Source organism: Loxodonta africana, chromosome X (assembly GCF_030014295.1).
Source record: "Loxodonta africana isolate mLoxAfr1 chromosome X, mLoxAfr1.hap2, whole genome shotgun sequence".
Taxonomy (NCBI): Eukaryota; Metazoa; Chordata; class Mammalia; order Proboscidea; family Elephantidae; genus Loxodonta; species Loxodonta africana.
In genome coordinates this window covers 5,479,622-5,501,103 of record NC_087369.1, presented here as the reverse complement: position 1 = coordinate 5,501,103, position 21,482 = coordinate 5,479,622, and the positions used below count along the sequence as shown (strand labels likewise).

The following is a 21,482-nucleotide window of genomic DNA, read 5'->3' as shown; positions in this document are numbered from 1 at the left end:
AAGGAGTGCTATTTTTTTTTATTAGAGAAAATATTAAAAGAAGAGTAATGCTTAAAGGGGAGACCCTGATGGAAACATCATGCAGGAGAGAGAGCATACTGACTCTGAGACCAAGAAATGAAAGAATAGGAGTCAGCTTGGAGGAGGAGCAGGGTGCAAAGAAATGGGAACAGAGGCAGAAGACGGCTCCTTAGAGAAAACTTAATGACTTTCTGATTTATCGGTTATGAGTTTGAAAAACAATGTGTTCAGGAATCCTCCCAGATTTCTCAAAAGTTTAGGGGCTAGTGGTGTCATGGTTTGAAAACAAAAGGGGGGGAGGGACTCACAGGGAAGAAATGTTAATTACAAAAGCAACTGGAAAATTCTGATACGTACTAACCAACAGATCAAACTCCTTGCAGCCGGTCCATTCGGATGCATAGTGACCCTATAGGACAGAGTAGAACTGTCCCATAGCTTCCCATGGAGCAGCTGATGGATTGGAACTGCCGACCTTTTGATTAGTATCCAAGCTCTTAAGCACTGTGCCACAAGGGCTCCATATTACAGTGCTATAAATGAAACAGGAATTTGTCTAAAACGTACAAGGGTTTTAACTGCACTTATGTAAAAATGAAAGAAGCATTATGAGTTTATTGACAAGACTTGAAAAATATGTTCTTCCTGGCAATTCACCCATGTTAATATCAAATAACAGTGCATGTGTTGATCTGTAAAGCAGAGAGGTACAGAGGTGACCCCACAGCTTCAACACTGGACCCCTGACTCCCTGGAGGAAATCAGGTTCAAGTTTTGCAGCCTGGCCAGGCCTGGTTGCTCCTCATGCTCCGGGAGAGGTAAATTCCTCCATCTGTGATCTTGTTGCAGAAAGAAGAGGCCCATGGAGCTGCCTGAAGAATGCAGGTGTGTGCTCTGGGGGCTGGAGCCTGTTTGCCTTCAGTGCAGATACCCTCAGGGTGGAGCATTGCCCTGAGCCTGGGAGGGGGGCAAAGGCCTGTCAGTCCCTGCTTCCTCCACACTGTTTCCTTCTTCTATTTCAGGTCTCAGGTGTGCTGCAGGGAGAACTAGTCCAGTCTAGGCAGTGAGGACCTAGGGTGACCATCTTGCACATCCATAAATCACAAGGAGGTATTTCAACTGCTCCGACTGGTGTGTGGACCAAACATTATTCATCTGCCTCCAAACTGCCCAGTGCTTTGCTTCCACTCCTGTCCCCATTCCTGAAGGAACTTCTTGGGCTCAGAGATGACATTCCTTTAGACTTCCAGAAACTGGAGAAGGAAATGGTGAGTTCTACAGAGAACTGGGTTATCCTTAGCATAAGTGGATGAGGCTGGATCTGAATTGTTCAGGGAGCAGCTGTGTGCTGCGGGACTGTGGTTCCTCAGTGGAGAAAAAAGGTGGCAGAGCAGGCTGAGGGTCTGAGGTTTAGAAGGCACCCTGAGGCGCTGCTCCACTGTCACTGGGCCTTTCCCCTATATACATGAGGCTTTTCAGGATTTAGATGGCTGGGGTCACCTTGCTTATGTGACTCTCAGAGCTGGCACCCTGAGGCATTAATGTCCCCACCCTGGGCCTTGGTGCTCTGTGTTGAATGAACCCCGCCCTCCAGAGCCATCCTTGTTCCGTCTCTCTGACCAGTGTTTGTGACTCCCCCCAGGCAGTGGAGCATTTTCTGTGCAGTTCTAAAACTGCAGCTCCTCCTCTCACACTCTGTTATAGGTCAGAAAAGGGGGGAGAGTTCATAGGGGAAGGCCCTGACTGTTTATGGGGTCCCGCGTGGTGATGATACTCTCCTGAAAGAGAGCTTTAATTTATAGCTATGTGATTTATACAAGTTTACTATTTAATAACAGGTGGGTCCTAAATGATTAAATGGTTTTATTATTATGAACATGAATTCCTAGTAAAAACACTTATTTGACTTATGTCATGTTTTAAAAGTACAGTATCGTTTGCTGAAATTGTTTTTCCAGTAGATAATACCTTCAAAGTTCGAAATTCAATGTGAACTTTAAAAGTATACTTTATGACAACTTGTTCCTACTCTTGCCCTCATCCAGCCCACCCCTCTTCCCCCAGCTTTCTTTAAATAACTAGCTTTATTACTTTCTGAAGCATCTTGCCAGTGTTTATGTAGAAGCAAGCAAATAGTTTATTTCATCTAGTTTGCTACATAAAAGATAGCATGGAATTTACACTTTCTTTTTAATGAACAAACCATCCTGGTGACCTTTTCATAACAGTACATAAGCCAAACCCCCCCTGTCGTCGAGTCAATTCCAACTCATAGAGACCCTGTAGGACAGAGCAGAACCGCCCCATACGGTTTCCCTGGAGCGCCTGGTGGATTCAAACTGCTGACCTTTTGGTTAGCAGCCATAGCTCTTAACCACTACACCACCAGGGTTTCCTAACAGTAGAGAGCTCAAATCTAAATTATTATAGAACCTGAGAACACAACTGATCCAAGGTTTCTTCTTGTTTTTAACTGTATTTAATGCATGGACGTTAGGATTGCAGCCATTTTGCTTTTCTAGCGTACCTTCTAGTAAACAGAATTTCTAAGATAAACAGATAAGGTGTAAAAAAAAGCTCTTCTGAACTAAGGTAAGTAAAATGAAAATAAAGGAGTCTTCACATGACTTTTTATAATATGTGAAAATTTCATTTCTTTTGTGTTTTAAATAATGCTTTAAACTTTCTATTATCAGCTATATAAGCAAGGGGCGTATACACTTCTCCTGTATAATCTAAATAGTAATCTGAGTCACTGATAACAAATAGATCTTGGTCTATTTTTATGGCCTCCCTTTGTGTCCCACCCTGATCTCTTATCTCCTTCTGCCTGGAGATAACTACTATCTGTTATTTGTTTTTAAGACCTTCCCCCCTCCCCATTGTACTTTAGATGAAGGTTTACAGAACAAACTAGATTCTCATTAAATAGTACACATACTGTTTTATGACATTTGTTAACAAAACCCCATGATATGTCAACACTCCCCGTCTCGACCTTGGGTTCCCTATTACCTACTTTCCTGTCCCGTCCTGCCGTCTAGTCCTTGCCCCAGGGCTGGTGTACTCCTTTAGTTTCGTTTTTTTTTTTTATGGGCCTGTCTGATCTTTGGAGTGACTTCATTACTGAGCTAAAAGGGTGTTCGGGGGCCATACTCTCGGGGTTCCTCCAGTCTTTGTCAGACCAGTAAATATGGTCTTTTTTTGTGAGTTTGAATTTTGTTCTATGTTTTTCTCCAACTTTGACCAGGGACCCTCTATTGTGATCCCTGTCAAGAGCAGTCAGTGGTGGTAGCCGAGCACCATCTAGTTGTACTGGGCTCAGTCTGGTGGAGGCCATGGTAGATGTGGTCCATTAGTCCTTTGGATTAATCTTTCCCTTGTATTTTTAGTTTTCTTCATTCTCCCTTGCTCCTGAAGGGATGAGACCAGTGGAATATTTTAGATGGCTGCTTACAGGCTTTGAAGACCCCAGGTGCTACTCACCAAAGTAGAGTTTAGAACATTTTCTTTATAAACTCTGTTACGCCAGTTGAGCTAGATGTTTCCTGAGACCACGGTCCCCACGGCCCTCAGCCCAGCAATTCTGTCCCTCAGGGAGTTTGGATGTGTCTGTGAAGCTTCCATGACCTTGCCTTGTACAAGTTGTGCTGGCTTCCCCAGTACTGTGTACTGTCTTACCCTTCACCGAAGTTACCACTTATCTCTTGTCTGTTTAGTGTTTTTCCATCCCTACCCCACCCCTCTCTTGTAACCATCAAAGGTTCTTTTTGTGTGTAAATCTTTTCATAAAAGTTTTTATAGTAGTGGTCTCATACAATATTTGTCCTTTTGTGATTGACTTATTTCACTCAGCATAATGCCTGCCAGATTCATCCATGTTATCCATGTTCACAGATTCATCATTGTTCTTTTATCATTGCATAGTAGACCATTGTGCCTATGTACCACAGTTTGTTTATCCATTCATCTTTTGATGGGTATATAGGTTCTTTCCATCTTTTTGCTATTGTGAACACTGCTGCAGTGAACATGGGTGTGCATGTGTCTATTTGTGTGACGACTCACTCCTCTAGGATATATTCCTAGGAGTGGAATTGCTGGATCAAATGGTATTTCTATTTCTAGCTTTCTAGGGAAGCGCCATATTGTTTTCCAAAATGGTTGTACCGTTTTGCATTCCCACTCACAGTGCATAAGAGTTCCAATCTCCCCACAGCCTCTCCACCATTTGTTATTTTCTCTTTGTTTGATTCATGCCAGTAATGCAAGGGTGAGATGGTATCACCCTGTAGTTTTGATTTGCATTTCTTTTTTTAATGGCTAGGTTCGCTATGAGTTGGAATCGACTCAACAGCAACGGGTATGGTACGGTAATGGCTAGTCATCCCAAGCATTTCCTCATGTGTCTGCTGGCCGCTTGAATGTCTTCTTTTGTGTCTGTTCATTTCCTTTGCCCATTTTTTAATTGGATTATTTGTCTTTTTGTTGTAAAGGTATTAGATTTTCTTGTAGATTTTAAAGATTAGCACTTTGTCTGATTTGTAATAGCCAAAAATTTTTTCCAAGTTTGTAGGTTCTCTTTTTACTCTTTTGGTGAAGTCTTTTTATAAGTGCTTAATTTTTTAGACGATCCCAGTTACCTAGCTTATCTTCTGGCGTTTGTGTGTTGTTGGTTGTGGTTTGTATCCTGTTAATGCCGTGTATTAGGGCCTGTAGCGTTGATCCTATTTTTTCTTCTATGAACTTGATAGTTTTTGGTTCCAGGTCCTCTTCTGAATCCACCACGTACATATATGTGATGTAATGTTACATTGTTGATTGCTGAGTTACCAGCCTTTAGAGCAGGGACATCCTTAAGTTTTCAGTTATACATCCCAGTCACAGAGACGACTGTCTTACATAGTTGATCTGATTTTACTTTTACTCATTTTTGTTTTCTATGAATAGATTTTCTTTTTTAGAGCAGTTTTAGGTTTACGGAAGAATGGTTAAGTAGAGTTCCCACAGACTCCTACTTCCTCCTGTCCCCTCACTTCAGTTTTCCCTGTTACAGCATCTTGTGTTAGTGCGCTGAATTTGTTAAAATTGATCAATATTGATAACATTATCATCAACAGGAAGCCACAGTTTACATTAGGGTACACTTTGTGTTATGCACTTATGTCAGGTATCTATGTCTGGGTCAGGTTAGAGGCTGACAGATCCCAAGATAGGCAGGTAAACTGCTAGCTCAAATCCAGAGAACCGGAGGTCATGTGAACGGGAACCAGCTGCAGGATCCAGAACTAGCAAAAGCCCGTGAGACTCGCCAGAAGGTCCACTTATATTCAACGCAGCCACACCCCCAAGGAAACTCCCTTTCAACTGATTGGCTGCTCACAGCAGATTCCATCACGGAGGTGATCACACCGTATCAAACCTCATCATGGAAGTGATCACATTATCCTACAGCTGCCAAACTACCTCGGAACTGCCAAACCACCTCATAACTGCCAAACCGCTGAGAATCATTCCCTGAACTTCCTGAATCTTTGGTTTGCTGTGTGTCATAAATTTTCTAAATTTCTCAGTCATTATTACCTCAGTTATTTCTTCTGTTCATTTCTACGGTCTTCCTTTCTGGTATTCTCAATGCATGGATGGCCCACCTTTGTAATTTTGTCCCACAGTCCTTGGCCATTCAATTCCCTCTTCTTCATTCTTTTTTCTCTTTGCATTTCAGTTTTGAGAGTCTTTTATTAACATACCTTCGAGCTTCCTATTCTTTCCTTTCCTTTGTCCTGTCATTTGATAAACTCGTTAAAGGCACTCTTCATTTCTGTTACATTGCTTTTGATTTTCCAGTATTTGATTTGTTAGTTTCCATCTCTCTGCCTGTCTTACCCACGTGTAGTTACAGTTGATGTACTTTCTGCACAAGCGCACCTAGCTTGTTAATTATAGTTATTTGGAAGTTCTGGCCTTTTAATTCCCAAATCTGTGCTGTATCTTAGACTGATTTTGATGCTTGCTGTCTCTTCCAGCTGTGTTGTTGCCTTTAGGGTGCCTAGTAGTTTTCTGTTGGAAGCCAGAGATTATGTACTAAGTAAATGAGGTAAATAAAAAGGCCTTTAATATGAGATTTTATCTTTATCAGGCCAGACACTAGGCTGTGTTTACTACAGTTTGCTGTAATTGTTGCTCTGATGTTCTTTTTTTTTTTTTCCTCTGTAGTGTTTCAGTTTCCTGGAGACTTTTTTTTTCTTTTCTTTTTGTGCTTTAGGTGGAGGTTCACAGCTCAAGGTAATTTCCCATATAAAAATTTATACATATATTGTTTTGTGACATTAGTTGCAATCTGCACAATGTGACAGCACACTCTTCTTTCCACTCTGCTTTCCCTGTGTCCATTTGACCAGCTCCTGTCCCTTTCTGCCTTCTCCTCCTCCCTCCGGACAGGAGCTGCCCATTTGGTCTCACGTATTGAACTGAACTAAGAAGCACACTCCTCACGTGTATTATTTTTTTGTTTCATAGTCCTGTCTAATCTTTGTCTGAAGAGTGGCCTTTGGGAATGGTTTCAGTTCTGGGTTAGTTCTCTGTTAGAGAAACTGGGGCCATGGTTTCAGGTGATACTTCAGCCTCTATCAGACCATTATGTCTGGTCTTTTTACGTGAATTTGAGTTCTGCTGCACACTTTTCTCCCGCTCCATCCAGGAGTCTCTGTTGTGTTCCCTGTCAGGGCGGTCACTGGTGACAACTGGGTACCATCTAGTTCTTCTGGTCTCAGGCCGGTGGAGTCTCTGGCTCACATCGTCCTTTAGTCTCTTGAGCTAATATTTTCCTTGCATCTTTGATTTTCTTCATTCTCCCTTGCTCCAAGTGGGATGGGACCAATTGATGCATCTTAGGTGGCCACTCTCAAGCTTTTAAGACCCCAGACACCACTCACCAAAGTGGGATACAGAACATTTTCATAATAAACTTAATAATGCCAATTGACCTAGATGTCCCCCTTTCTGGAGGCTTCTTAAATCAGGTCTGAGACTTGGAGTCCTTTATTTTGTAATGCCGTTATTATGTAAGAACCTTTTTAATGTTGTGGTAAGGTGTACACAAATGGAAGCCTGCTTTAGTCCAGTGATTAAGTCTCAGTGAGCCTGTGCCCTGGGCAGTGACCCTACAAGTGCTCTCCTGCTTCTCCCCTCACCCACTTTGGTGAGAACAGGAAGCCTAGATGGGACTGGAGTTGGGTATCTCACTATTGCAGGTCAGGAAGGCCCTGGTAAATAGGTTCCCTTGAGGGCAGGCCTTGTCAGGGAGAACAGAATCCTCTGGGTAATTTCTGAAATGGCTGCCTTTCAAAGCACAAGGAGATTTTTCTCTGGTGGTCACACTGAGGACCTGTTAAGAGTACCTGCAAATGAAACTCGCAAAACTCTGTGGGTCCCCCTAAGTTTGGGCCCCCTGGCGTTTTTAACCCAGAAGCTTATCCACATTTAGGCTCTAGCAATCCATCAACTGCACTTTAAGTTTTCCTACGCTGGTACTGATCCTACAGGTGGCTTCTGCTCCTAGGCTTTTGCTCTGGCATGATTCTTTATAGCTGCCTATGTGTCCGTCCAGTCTTGGGGCAGCACTTTGCCCTGAGACCTCAATTTTCTGCGTTTCATACATTCAGGTTTTTTCTGGGGAGGATGAGACAGACGATTTAAACCAGAAACCGGAGGTCTTCCATCTGTTTTTTGTGTCATTAGTGTGGTCTTTATTTTCATGTTACTTTCTTTATACTATTCATTTACGTTGGTTTTTTTTTTTTTTACCAGTTTCCCAAATTTACATGTTTTTCGCACTGCTAATGGCCTTGTCTGGTTATAAGCAGTGTGTCTTCCCTTTCCTGGGCGGGAAGGTCAGTGGAGCCCTTTGACTTCTGTACCTCTACTTGGGGATTTGTTGAAGTCAACTAACATGTGAAATGTATATGACTGTTTGCAAAATCATCACAACCTGTTTCCAAATTTTTGGAATTAAAAGTGCGATCTTTTTTTTTTTTACATTACCAAGCCAGGTTTCACTAGCTAACATTTTCTAAGATGATTGTTGCTCCCTGCACTAACTCACTAAGTATGCTTCTTTACTGCTCATCCCGACTGTGCTTTTTCCGTAGACCATATCGCTACTTGACATTAAAACTCACTGCCATCAAGTTGATTCTGACTCATAACAACCCTATAGAACAGAGTAGAACTGCCCCATAGGGTTTCCAAGGAGCGGCTGGTGGATTCGAACTGCTGACCTTTTGGTTAGCAGCTGAGCTCTTAACCACTGCACCATCAGGGCTCTGTGGCCAACAGAGAGCATGGGATTGATTTTCTCTGTCTTTACTCAGCTATGAACTATCAGAGATAATACCTGCTGAGGACAGTCATGAGATACAAATGAACTAGTGTTGAAAACTCTTTGGGAAACCTTTCACAAATCGTAGTTGCTCAATACATGGAACTCCTTATCATTATTGTATGACGAACATGAGGGTTTTTGATGACTTTCTGTAACCCTGCCTACTGCCGAAGAGGACATTTTTGGATTTTGGCTGTAGCTCAGAGTGTGTTGTGACCCATCATACAAGGATTGATTAGAGAGGACTCAGACAGCTCACTTCACCACTCCCCTGACAAGAGGAGTCTTCTTACTCTAAAGCTGCTCTGTTTTAGCACCCAAAGAGTCATTTAGCAGACTTTTCTCTCCTCACCCCACGAGGAAGCCAGTGGATTCGTGCTGTTTCACAGAGGTCGCTCTTACAGACCAGAAGACTCCAGCGTAGTCGTGGTTGTGTGCCTTCCAGGGGCTGCAAACTTGAGAGAATTTTTAAGTGAAGCCTCTAGAAGGCTGGTGTCTAAGTCTCCATTTCCTAGGCTTCACAAGCAATTTAACAGGTAAACCGTCAACACTTCAACTTACAAAATTAATGTTCCTGGTAAGAATTATATATAATAAAACATTTGCCATTTCCACAGTGCTTACATGTGTAATTAGGTGACATTAATTACACTTATCATGTTGTTCTGTCATAAGAAAATGAGCATTGTAACCTCTTGCCACTCAACAAACACAAGGGTGTCGTGTTCTTGTTTCTGCACAGGTAGTGTTCTTTGTCCGTCTTGTAACATTAGAGTATGTGTGTGTGAGGGAGTATGAGTTTATGTTTGTTGAGGGGGCAATCACTAATGTGTGATTAGTGGACAGCTGCATCAGGTCTCGAAATTTGAGCATCATGGGGAGATCTGATTCTCACGTTTCCTGTGTCACCTGAGCTCTTTTTAACTTCAGTTACCTTTACTTGTCCCTATGAGACAGACGGGGTGACCGAACAACTGAGTTTTTGAAAATAGGCAACTGACATGTAAAAATTCATAAATATGCAAAAATATATTCTTTTTTCAGCAGATAGACCTGTCACCTCCTGATCTCCTAGAGTTGTTCTAGAAAATATGCCCAGCTCAGGGCCTTGGGTTACCACTTTGTTTTTTACAGGCCACTGGTCCTCCCATGGCTGTGAGCAGCAAAAAGAAAAACTGCCCTTCCGCAGTGTTTCCCAGTTATTAATACGTCATCCTGCCTTCACGCTGTGATTTATGTGTGGTTGAGTGCTCTGGTGGGTCTTAGGGAAGGAAGTGGAATTGTTTGTTCACAAGGAAGTGATGATCTCAGTGAGAATATTTCTCTAACTGTTGCTACATTTTCTAACTGTTCTAGACCATAGAGAGAGAAGAATATGACTGCAGTTGGTTACACACTGTGGAGAGATTATCTCAATGGAAATCTGTGACAAAGGATGTAATCAGTGAGGAAGTCAGTGTAGCTAGGGATGGGAAGAGGCTGATGGCAATACCCTGGGATAGACCTTGGTAAACACAGAACCTTGTGTCAAATCTCTATAAATTCTTAGTTCCCCAGGACTGTCAGCCTCACCCTTCGTTCTTGTACACGATGGAGTACACAGTACCTGGCTGATCTAGGATGTGTTGGGATGTTTTAGGACTCAGTGGTCATTGAGGATGTGGCCGTGGTCTTTACCCAGGAAGAGTGGGCTTTCCTGGATATTGCTCAGAGGAAGCTCTACAGAGACGTGATGATGGAAACCTTCAGAAACCTGGCCTCAGTAGGTAAGAATGGCATCATTTTTAAAATTTATTTATTCCTTTAGTAAACAAAAATATCTTACTCATTGGCTTTGCCCCAGTACTTGGGCTAAGGAATGTGAATAAACTGTTAAGTAAAGCAGGCCGGGTTTCTTGGTCTATGGAACCCACTTATTTTGTCTTCCCCCATGAACATAAACCTCCATGTGTTAAAGTGAGTTTTCATTTCTGTTCTGATTAAAAGCCCTGAAGCTCTTTAAGTGTTGTAAGCTTTGGCTTCAGGGGTCGCTTTGGGGGCTGAGACCCTGTAGAGAGCTTTATTGTGTTCATTACAAGTGTGACATGATTATTTTGCCACAAAAAGCTCACACCTGTCTTTTATCTTCAGAGACCCTGAAGAGCAAAGTATTGGCTCAGCGTCAAGAAAATGTTCATTGCTCTTCACTGTCCTCCCTCATGATAGGCATTTCTCTGTGAGCACCACGTCAGCTATACGCATTTTATTTCCCAGAGAAAAAAGGGAAAGATCTGAGGACAGTGGAGATAGGACTCATCCAGGGCCACAGTTTCAGGAGGCAACAGGAAAGCCAGAATTTTTTGAAGGACGTCCCTGCACAGAGGGAATTACATTTGAATGAGTCAGCTTGAAAAAGTCTCTTTTGAATTGAGGACACAACTTCCCAGATACCTGAGCTTGCTTTTCTTATTTTACCAATCCTCTCAGACTTGGGGTCCTGGAACCCCTTTTCCTCTTTCCTTGTTACATGTGTATTGTGCCCAATGTCTTCCTACTTAAAACCAAACCTGTTGCGGTCGAGTCGATTCCGACTCATAGCGACCAAAAGGTCAGCAGTTTGAATTCACCAGCAGCTCCTTTGAATCCCTATGGGGCAGTTTTGCTCTGTTCCTGCAGTGTTGCTATGAGTCTTCCTACTTACCTCTCTAATTACACCTACTCACGTCACCATCACTCTGAATCCTTATGGAAGTATTTCCTAGTAAATTGCTTTTTAACCATTGCCAAAGTGCTGACACAGTGAAATGTGGCTGTCTTTCTTTGTTCACAGCAGCCTTTTTTCCCCTGATAATTTCTTTTCTTTTTGTTTCATATTGTGAACCTCAACTTGAATTATCTGGTTAGTCTCTCAAAATCCTAAGGATGGAGAAAAGTTATCCAGTGAACATGTAATGGTGCGACTCATGAAGAATAACACCTGGTCCTTCGTGTTTGGAGAAATCTCTGACCAATCGCTAGGCAATAAAGATAAGCATAAAAGCCAGGAGAGACATGTGAGGTGAGTATCATTCAAACAAGAGTAAACAGTGCCTTAGGAGAACGTGCTAAATTATCATGACGTTAAAATATACATATACAAATATTTCTGTATATATACCAGGACTTCAAACCACTTTCTTAATGGTTCGGTAATTGCCAGCTAACACAAGGGCACTATATGTGTTGCATAGCAACCTAATCTGTTACTTGTCAGATTTTGACCTCAGGAAGAAACAATCAACATTGTTCCTTTCAAAGATGGCGGGCAACCTCCCCACTTTGAGTGTGTGTCACCGTCCAGGTCCTGCCAGTAATCCAACCTTCTGCATCAGGCTCCTGAAACTTTCAGGATCCATGTGGACAACTGGATTGTTGGCAGGACTGTGGAGAGCAACACATATTTAAAGCAGCAGGGTACCCCTGTTTGTTTTTTATTCAGGTCAAAATCCAAAGGATAACAGATTTGGTTGCTGTGCAAGACATACGCTGCCCTTGTTTATGTCAGCAATTGATAAACCATAACAAATCTATTCTAAGCCCTGATACGTGCTAATATGTATATGTATGTGGGTTTTTGTATTCCTCACTTGTAGCCCTGGTGGCACAGTGGTTAAGAGCTCAGATGCTAACCAAAATGTTGGCAGTTCGAATCCACTGGCTGCTCCCTGAAAATGCTACAGGGCAGTTCTACTCTGTCCTGTAGGGTCGCTATGAGTCGGAATCGACTCAACAGTAATGGTTTTTTTGGTTTTTCGACTCCTCACTTATCTACTATCACACATCCAACATTTTGCATTTATTGCAATAGTAAAGAATCTACTTTCCGACTATTCTGCGGATTAATGATGTGTGTCTGGCAGTAACAAATGCGGAGACACAAGGCAAGGGTAATGCTGGCTGCGATGATTAAGGTTATATGTCAGCTTGGCTAAGCCATGAATTTCAGTTGTGTGGCTGTTACGTGATGTTGTAATCAAGCTCCATTTTGTGATCTGTGTGGTCATCCTCCTTTTTCACATACTGCTGATTTTCATATAACCTCCTAGACTTTTTAAGTCTAATCATGTCTGTAAGTGAGGAGTGAGGGTATATGTTGATATATATAAACCTAGTTGTAAAATTACATGTTCAGAGAATTTTCACAATATGACATTTTCCTAAGTATTAGTCAGATGTTGTATATTTGAAATATATTTCACTTGGACACAATTATCAGGAGCCTCATACTTTAGAAAGTATTAGTAACGACAGTATTTATGCTAGATAATTTAATCTATAAAATGTAAGACAACTCAGGGCAAAAACCATGCATGTTGACTGTGTTTGGTAATGGTGAAATGGAACAAATTTATTTCCAACAGTATCTTGCCTATTTTTAACAGAAGTCGTACAGCAGAGAACCACTGTGAAAGTAATGAAGGCAATCAGTGTGGGGAAACGTTCAGCCAGATTCCAAATCTTACTGTGCTAAAAAGAAATCCTCCACAAACAAATCCTTTCGAATGCTGTCAGTGTGGAAAAGCCTTCACGGATCACTCATCACATAAACACCACACCAGATGTCACACTGAATGCAGTACCTGTCAGTGTAAGGAATGTGGAAAAGCCTGCAATTGTCTCACTCACCCACCCACTTGTATGAGAACTCTTAGTGGAAAGAAACCCCATAAATGCAAGGTATCTCAGAAGGACTTCATTTCTCTCTCCACCCTTAAGAATCCTGTGACAACACTCACTGGAGAGAAGCACTGTGAATGTAACCAATGTGGGAAAGATTTCGGTAGTTGCTCATCGTTTTTGACATACATGAGAGGTCATAATCATGACAGTACAGAATGTAAAACATGTAGCCGTCCTTTAGCCCTCATTTTACATAGAAAATCTCATGACAGAAATAAGCCTTATGAATCTAAGGAATGTGGGAAAGCCTTTAGTGAAGCCTCATCCCTCATTCAACGTGTAAGAACTCACTGTGGAGAGAGGCCTTATGAATGTAAGAAATGTGGGAAAGCCTGTAGTCGGGCCTCTGACCTCACTAAACATGTAAGAGCTCACAGTGGAGAGAGACATTATGCATGTAAGGAATGTGGGAAAACCTTTAGTTGTTCCTCAGCCCTCACTACCCATATGCGAACTCACAGTGGAGAGAGGCCCTATGAATGCAAGGAATGTGGGAAAGCATTTAGTCAGTCATCACACCTCACTACACATATGAAAACTCATAATGGGCAGAGGCCTTATAAATGTAAGGAGTGTGGGAAAGCCTTTACTTGTTCCTCATCGCTCACTCAACATCTAAGAACTCACAGTGGAGAGAGACCTTATAAATGTAAGGAATGTGGAAAAGCCTTCAGTGGTTCCTCACACCTCACTCAACATACAAGAACGCACAGTGGAGAAAGACCTTATGAATGTAAGGAATGTGGGAAAGTCTTTCGTTATTCCTCAGCCCTCGCCAAACATAAAAGAATTCACAGTGGAGTGAAACCTTATGAATGTAAGGAATGTGGGAAAGCTTTCAGTTGTTCCTCATCCCTCACTCTACATACAAGAACTCACAGTGGAGAGAAGCCTTATGAATGTAAAGAATGTGGGAAAGTCTTTAGGCAAGCCTCAAACCTCACTACACATAGAAGAATTCACAGTGGAGAAAGGCCTTATGAATGTAAAGAATGTGGGAAAGCCTTCAGTCAGTCATCACACCTCACTATACATATAAAAACTCACAATGGGCAGAGACCTTATGAATGTAAGGAATGTGGGAAAGCCTTTAGCTGTTCCTCATCCCTCACTCAACATATAAGAATTCACAGTGGCGTGAAACCTTATGAATGTAAAGTGTGTGGGAAAACGTTTAGGTGTTCGTCACATCTCAATACACATTTAAGAGCTCACAGTGGAGAGAGGCCTTATGAATGTGAGGAATGTGGCAAAGTCTTTAGTTACTCATCTGGATTCGCTACGCATAAAAGAACTCACAGTGGTGAGATGCCTTATGAATGTAAAGAATGTGGGAAAGTCTTTAGGCAAGTCTCAAACCTCACTATACATATGCGAATTCACACTGGAGAGAGGCCTTATGAATGTAAGGAATGTGGGAAAACCTTTAAGTGTTCCTCACACCTTACTGCACATAGAAGAACTCACAGAGGAGAGGCCTTATGAATGTAAGGAATATGGGAAAGCCTTTTTTTTTTTTTAGTCGTTCTGCATACCTTAATTCACATATGATACCTCAAAAGGGAGAGATTATTCTATGTCAGAAGTGGGATATTTCATCCTTACTGCTGTAATTTCAAAGAGCAAGTTTCCAAAAGTCTGCGATTAAATAAAAAGTTTCTCAGTGAATAAGAAATCAGTACTAACTTAAAGAAGCAGCCTTTACAGCTACTTTGTGCCTTGGGGAGAATTAACAGCTTCATTGTAACTGTGGGGCTGTCCTCAACAGTATTTATTACTTTCTCAGTCCAAGCGGTATTTTACCTTTCTGGAAGGCTTTGGCTGTTACAAATGAAGTTGCAGAGAATAGCCTTGAGCAAATGTGGTTTTATGGTTTTTAATGTTTTTGTTGGTATTTTGTATTCAGTTAAATACACTCATCTTGCAAATGGTTTAAGAGTGTTTTGTTTTCATATTTAACCCGTTTCCTTCCACTGTTGCCTATGGTAAAGTTAACTATTTTACCTTTACAAGTAGGAGTTTCTTATAGGGCAATACTTTGAGACTGTACAAATATTGTTTTTCATCCTACTTTGACCTGTTTTTAGTATGCACTCATAATTATCACCTTTGGTTATTATTACTGTGGAGTTCACCAAATGGTGTTTTCTGATCCAATCATTTCTTGTTTATTAGTTCTGAGAGAATACTTTTCACTTCTCTCCTCTTTATTAAATTGTGAACAGTTCAGACAGTCCCCAGATTACGAACAAGTTCCATTCCTAAGTTTGTGTTTAAGTCGATTTTGTACACCAGTCAGAACAGTTAGGTACGATTCATATCTGAGATTAATTAGTCAAATGTCTGTCTGTCTTAGTATATCGTGTACAGTGTACCTTTCTACGCATAAAAACCATTAAACACTTCTTGATATTCTGAAACAACTTGAACATAATAATGTTTTGATGCGAGTTTCAAAGTAGCTCTCGTTTGTTACTAGGAACCTTTGTGGCTTTACTGGATTCCCTTTGCTATGTCCTCCCCAGCCGCAACCTGTGGAGGCAAGAAAGCCACCCGCATGGGCACTATGCACGCAGAATCCCACAGTGGGGTGAGACGGGTGGGGAGGATAGGTAAGCATCAAGCACAGACCCTGCCTTTGCGTGGCTACTCCCATGATGTCGCGGGGGGTGTCGGCCTCTGCCCGCCTCAGAGCTTTGAGACCAAGCAGTGGGCAGACACCGTGCGACCAGCGAGCAAAGGATATATGACTTGCATTCCTGCGGAAAGAATTCTTGATTTGTAATAGGTTTTACAGGAGTTAGTTCATAACTACAGGTTGGACATAAGTCAGACGTAAGTTGTGCATAAGTTTGTAACTTGGGAACTAATCCGTGTTACTTTTTTTCTTTTCTTGCTCAAATTGTCCCAGATTTAATTAGGACCTCCCTTAAGTAGATTCCTGTATTTTTTTTTTTTCCCACATTTCCCCATTATACTTCGTACATTTACTTTCTGTAGTGTTTGAGGCTCCTCTTGTCCTTTTCTGCCCAAGCCCTGGGATCAAACTTTTCTCCAAGAAAGCCTGGTTCCTTTTTTTAACAGATGGATATTTAGAAACAAAGATCTGGACATTGAGTATATGTATTGCTACTGGGTCCTCAAAGTGAAAAGAGCTAGGAAATATATGTGTTGAGTATACTCATAAGACACATATTTATACCTGTTTCTGCATGTATCTGTATATATTTCAAAAACTACAAGATCAGACCTGTATCTCTGATTCCAGTCCAACACCACAGAGTTCAGCTTAGCCTTTTCCCTTACTTTGTATGTTACTCCTTTCTCTAACAGTAACACCGTTGTCTCTTATTATCCACAATACATTATTTGTTGACTCTTAGAATATACATAGTTTCAGAATTGCGAACTGTGAGGTGATGAACTGCCCTGCAAAAAGCAATCTGGCCTTTATGTGAGGTTCCTGAATTTTTTTTTTTTTTTTTTTTTTTTCCTGAAAGGTGGACTGGAGCTGAGGCTGATATGTGAGGGCTGGCAGGATCAGAGGGACCACCTGGTGGCCTGATGCTCACCTCTTGAGGCATAATTTAGCTTTCAAGCAGGCCTGGCCAATAAAACAACGGAAGTTGGAGGCTTAAGGGAGCTACCTGTTTCATGAGAAACATCCATCCATGTGGAGGGTGGGATGTTCTGGGCACATGGCAGCTCTGCACCTGGACCCTCCCAGACCTTGCCCCATGCATCTCTTCATTTGCATCCTTTTTTATGTTCAACCCATTATCTTAAGCCTGGCCTTTTCATGATATCTGAGTCATCCAAGTGGATTATTGAACCAAAAGGAAGCTCAGAAGTATGGGAGCCAGGTACCCCTGGATCTCGCAGCTAGTGTTCTCAGGAGGGTAGAGGGAACCTCCAGACTTGAGCCAGCAAATCACAAGTCAGCAGTCATTCAGACTTCCCAACTTGGCAGCTGCTGTCTGAAGGATGGTATCCTTTTAACTTGTGAGGTCTGACCTAGCCCCAGGTGGCTAGCATCAGAGGGAAAATCCTGCGTGGGTGCTTGGTGTCAGAACTAAACAAAGACAGGAATCTGAGATTTCCACATGACACAGTTGGCCTGTGAAGTGGGATTTCTTAGTGTCCTTGGTGTAGATAGTAAGTAGAAAATGATAAGTGTCATCTGATCCTAAAGCTGATGTCTCAACTACTGTATTTACATGAATGATGGAATTTTAGTGAGGGTTGGAAAACCAGTTGACCTAGACTGATGTCTGTGCCCTTGATGTCTTTATATCACAAGAACTGAATAAATAATTTTTAATGAGTGAGTGAATGAATAAATGAATACATTTAGAGGAAATCAGGCAGGGACTTCCTCAATTTTCTGCTTCTCCTTACAAAGTTTCTGCTCCCACACCCATCCACATCTCCACTCTGCATCTCAGTGAAAGATCTGGCCCTCTCCATCAGCTCTGGGTCCCCTCCCTTCTCTGATCCATCACACCATCAGTCATTTACTCTCTCTCCAGCATCTCCAGTATCGCCTGTCTCATGACGTTTTGCCCCGACTATCAAATCTCTCCCACCTAACTGAACTCTCTTCTAGCTATTTTTGAGCTTTTTTCACAGTCCTCATGTTTACACCTCTTTGAAGTTGTGCTACAGCCACCCACATCCTTGGCTTCAACCACAAAACCTATCAACAGATGAATGGATCAACAAAATGTGGTCCACACATACTGTGGAATACTACTCGGCCAGCAGAAGAAATGAAGACTTGATACATGTTACAGCATGGATGGAGCTGGAAGACATTATACTGAAATCAAGTAAGTCAATCACAAAAGGATAAATATTGTATGACTTCACTAAAGTAAAAATAGAAACCCCAACTCACTGCCATCTTGTTGATTCTAACTGATAGTGACCTGACAGGAAACCCCATAGGGTTTCCAAGATTGCCACATGGAAATGGACTGCCACATCTTTCTCCTGTGGAACAGCGGTGGGTTCGGACTGCTGACCTTTCAGTTAGCAGCTAAGCACTTAACCACCGTGCTACCAAGGTGCCATAAAAAGACAAGAAAAGGTAAACGTATGGAGAACAAAGTTCATTGGTGGCTACGGGGCAGGAGGGATGGGAAAGCAGAAAGGAGAAGGGATTAAGGACGATAGAAATATAACATTGATTAAAGGTAGGGTTGCATGGGTGATTGTCATAATAACTGTTAAGTTACAACCTCTAAAAAGTTGAATTAGCAAAATTCGTATGATAGATACATTTACGACAATGACAAAAAAAAGCCAGTACCTGTTGAGACTGCTTCAATTGCGTGGTATTTGGTTTTCTTGGTTTGGAGGTTTATGAACGTGGTTTCATGGGACATCCAAGTTGTCTTAGTTATCTGTTGCTCCTGTAACAGAAATACCACAAGTGGATGGAGACTAAACCTCTCTGTTGCACGTCCCTTCTTTTTCCCAGTTTAACTCCCAGCGGTTCAACAGTTCTATCCAGTCTGACTTGGAGACCCCCACCCACCCACCTTCACATCTTAGGTATTCTTTCACGGACTTTGGCATTTTGGAATTGCAAAGACCCCACATCCACCCTAGTCTCCTACCCAGTCAGGTAAGGGTAGGATGCATAGTCAGAGACCCCCAAGATCTCAGCTTCCATGCCACTTGCACCCCACAACCTCACCCAAATGATACCCAAGGCATGTCCCTGCACCCTAGAAAAAATGCACAAGGCAAAACTGGACCCAGAAACGTCCCCACCGCTCATTCTACAGTCCTGGAAAGGACCCCCTGCCCACTTGGTTCTAATCCTTTCTCAAAGCTTTTTCCTTCTCAAAAGCAGCGTCCCAGTACTTTATTTCCGTTATTAATTGTGTCTGGTTCTTTTACGTTCTCCTAATTTCACTCAAGGAGCCCTGGTGGAACGACGGTTAAGCACTTGGCTGCCATAAAGCTGGCATTTCAAAGCCACTTAGCAGCTCCGTGGAAGAAAGGCCTATCTGGTCCTGTAAAAATTAGAGTCTAGAAAACCCTATGATGGGGCGGTTGTACCCTGTCCTATAGAGTCACTAAAATAATCGACTCAACAGCACACAACAACAACAGTTGCACCATAAACGCACAATAGACCTCGATACTTGGTTTTCAAAGGCCAACAGAAATCTACTGCTCAGCCCATTGTGCTTCCATAGGAAAATACACTCTCAGGAAAATTAAGTTTGAGACTTCTGGTATTTGGTAAAAACCAAGACTTTGCGCCTAGATCGTGTGAGAACATGACAACAATGTTACAAATGAGTCTACATCTTCTTAAAAGAAAAAATTTTTTTAACTTAGATCGATTCCTCTCTTTAAACGGCTATTTTATTTCACACAACAGGACTAACTCGAGAGGTGGTTCAGTAGTAGAATTCTTGCCACCCTTGCAGGAGACCTGGGTTCGATTCCCTACCAGTACACCTCCTGTGCAGCCACCACGCGTCTGTCAGTGGACGCTTGGATGCTGCTGTGATGCTGAACAGGTTTCAGCCGAGCTTCCAGACTAGGACTAGAAAGAAAGGCTCTGAGATCTACTTCTGAACGTCAGGCAACGAAAACCCTGTGGATCACAACGGTCCCATCTATCTCAGCAGTCACTGGAGTTCTGTCTTCACTGCTGTCTGTCTTCCCCTGTGTGTGCCTTGTATCTTGAAAGTGATTAGGTTTAGGACCCACCCTACACTGACAGGATTTCATTCGCACATTCCAGGACTTTATTCTGGGGCACTTCTGGGTTGTCTCTCCATGGAGGAGAAAAAGGCAGAGAGAGGAGAAGGAAGGAGAGGAGGCAGGGGACCCCGGGGGACTCACAGCCAGACAAGGGGTGGTTGACCTCCCCCAGGACTGACTTCTCATTCTGCACATGCTGCTCCTGCTTCAGGCGGATGACGTCAGGGATACTCATCACCTTGAGCGCGAAGAAACCCTTGGCCGTCTTCTCCCGCACCAGGCGCACCCGCCCAAAGGTGCCTGTGCCTGTGGGGAGCAAGGACAGCCATCAGGATGGGGACGGGGCAGTGAGGTCAGGACGGGGCTGTGGGGAACTGCAGCTCAGGGTCACAGCCAGTGTGCGCAGGGGACTATTCACAGACCGGCGGATGCCAACGTGGAGGCTTCAACTGGACGCACCTCTCACACAAACACACTACATTCACACCACGCTCATATAAACTCACACCACACATCAGAAACACATACACTGACATCCACACCACACACACACAATTAGCTGTAATCGTTACAGAAGCAGTTGGTCAGGTCTTTTCTCCCGCAGAGCCGCTAGGTGGGTTCACACCACCACTCAGTATGTTAGCAGAGAAGCGCTTACCTGCTTAACCCTGGCACCACCAAGGCTCCATACCACGACATACTCTCTTTATTTTCCTAATAAACAACAAATTGTTGCTAAGAAGCTACACGCCCGCTTGTGCCCACAGTTTAAATTCGCAGCGGTCAGGATAACCGGACCTACTCCAGCGAATTTAGGGGTTCAGACGCCCAGAGAGAACTCGAACTTTTCAAGCTGCCCAGTTGGGTTAAGTTCACAGCCAGGGCACAAAGGAAATGGAAACTGTCTAATAAAAGAATTCCAAGTCTCAGAGAAACAGGAAAGAACATACACGAGGATCAGGAAAAGCGGAATTCAACTCAACAGCGTCCACCCCCAAAACGCCACCGGACCCCTGCCCCTTCCTTCCTAATCCCAGCGGCATTTCCACCCCCGGCTCAGGATGCCAATTCCACGGAGGGCGAGGGAGGCCGGGGTGAGGTCCGCAGGCCCTTTCGGAGCCAACGTCTCTGTCCCTGGGGGTCTCTGCCTGGCATGTGGGTGGCCCAGGAGGTTCTGTGACGTCGTGTGGCCCCAACACCGAGCTAGTGGTGCCGGTAAGGGGCGTGTGGATGGGGATCCACGCAAACTGCGGAACACGGCGACCGGCAGGTCAGGGGAGCTCGCTGGGGTAGACCTCCGACTCCCGGGACGCACCGAGGGCCAAGAGAGCTCCGCGGGGGGACCCAAGCAGGTGGGGCCGCACAGGGAAACGAACCGAGAGACGGCGCCGGTGGCACCAGGGTCTTTGTCTGGCCTCCCCAGCCGGCTTCCGCGCGCACTCACCCATGGTGGAAAGTGTGTGCAAATCCTGCAGCCAGCCCGCCTCGGGGCGCGGCGCTCCGTCGGGGGTCCCCCCGGCTGTCTCGTCGTCGCGGCCCCCTCCGGCGGCTCCTTGGAATCCAGGCTTCCCGAACGCAGCCTCGGAGGGCGGCGCGGCGGCGGCGTCATCAGCTGCGCCCATGCGCCCGGCTCCCGAGCGCCGGGCGGGGACAA

The 21,482-nt window shown here is 43.5% G+C and overlaps 2 protein-coding genes across 14 annotated transcripts in view; one reads left to right on the top strand and one right to left on the bottom strand.

The window, feature by feature from the left end:
• The window catches only part of LOC111747943 (protein kinase cAMP-dependent X-linked catalytic subunit), a 131,497-nt gene extending 110,015 nt beyond the window's left edge, over window positions 1-21,482 (bottom strand). For 4 of the 12 annotated variants that reach the window (XM_064277931.1, XM_064277930.1, XM_064277927.1 and 1 more), the window contains exons 1-3: window positions 21,273-21,482; window positions 20,008-20,134; window positions 18,414-18,516 (exon numbers count right to left, since the gene is read on the bottom strand). In XM_064277931.1, coding sequence (XP_064134001.1) covers window positions 18,504-18,516; window positions 20,008-20,134; window positions 21,273-21,450 — 318 coding nt within the window. In that variant the 5' untranslated portion in view covers window positions 21,451-21,482 and the 3' untranslated portion in view covers window positions 18,414-18,503. The other 8 variants (XM_064277925.1, XM_064277924.1, XM_064277922.1 and 5 more) reach the window with 6 other exon arrangements.
• Window positions 1,183-14,732, top strand: LOC135228839 (zinc finger protein 883-like). Of its 2 annotated transcripts, XM_064277917.1 has the most exons (4): window positions 1,183-1,289; window positions 10,044-10,170; window positions 11,288-11,441; window positions 12,805-14,732. In XM_064277917.1, exons 1-4 carry the CDS (start codon window positions 1,287-1,289, stop codon window positions 14,585-14,587), a joined length of 2,067 nt encoding a protein of 688 aa, XP_064133987.1. In that variant the 5' UTR covers window positions 1,183-1,286; the 3' UTR covers window positions 14,588-14,732. The 2 variants fall into 2 exon arrangements, with proteins under 2 accessions (XP_064133987.1, XP_064133988.1); XM_064277918.1 differs by lacking the exon at window positions 10,044-10,170 and having other exon boundaries at window positions 1,198-1,289.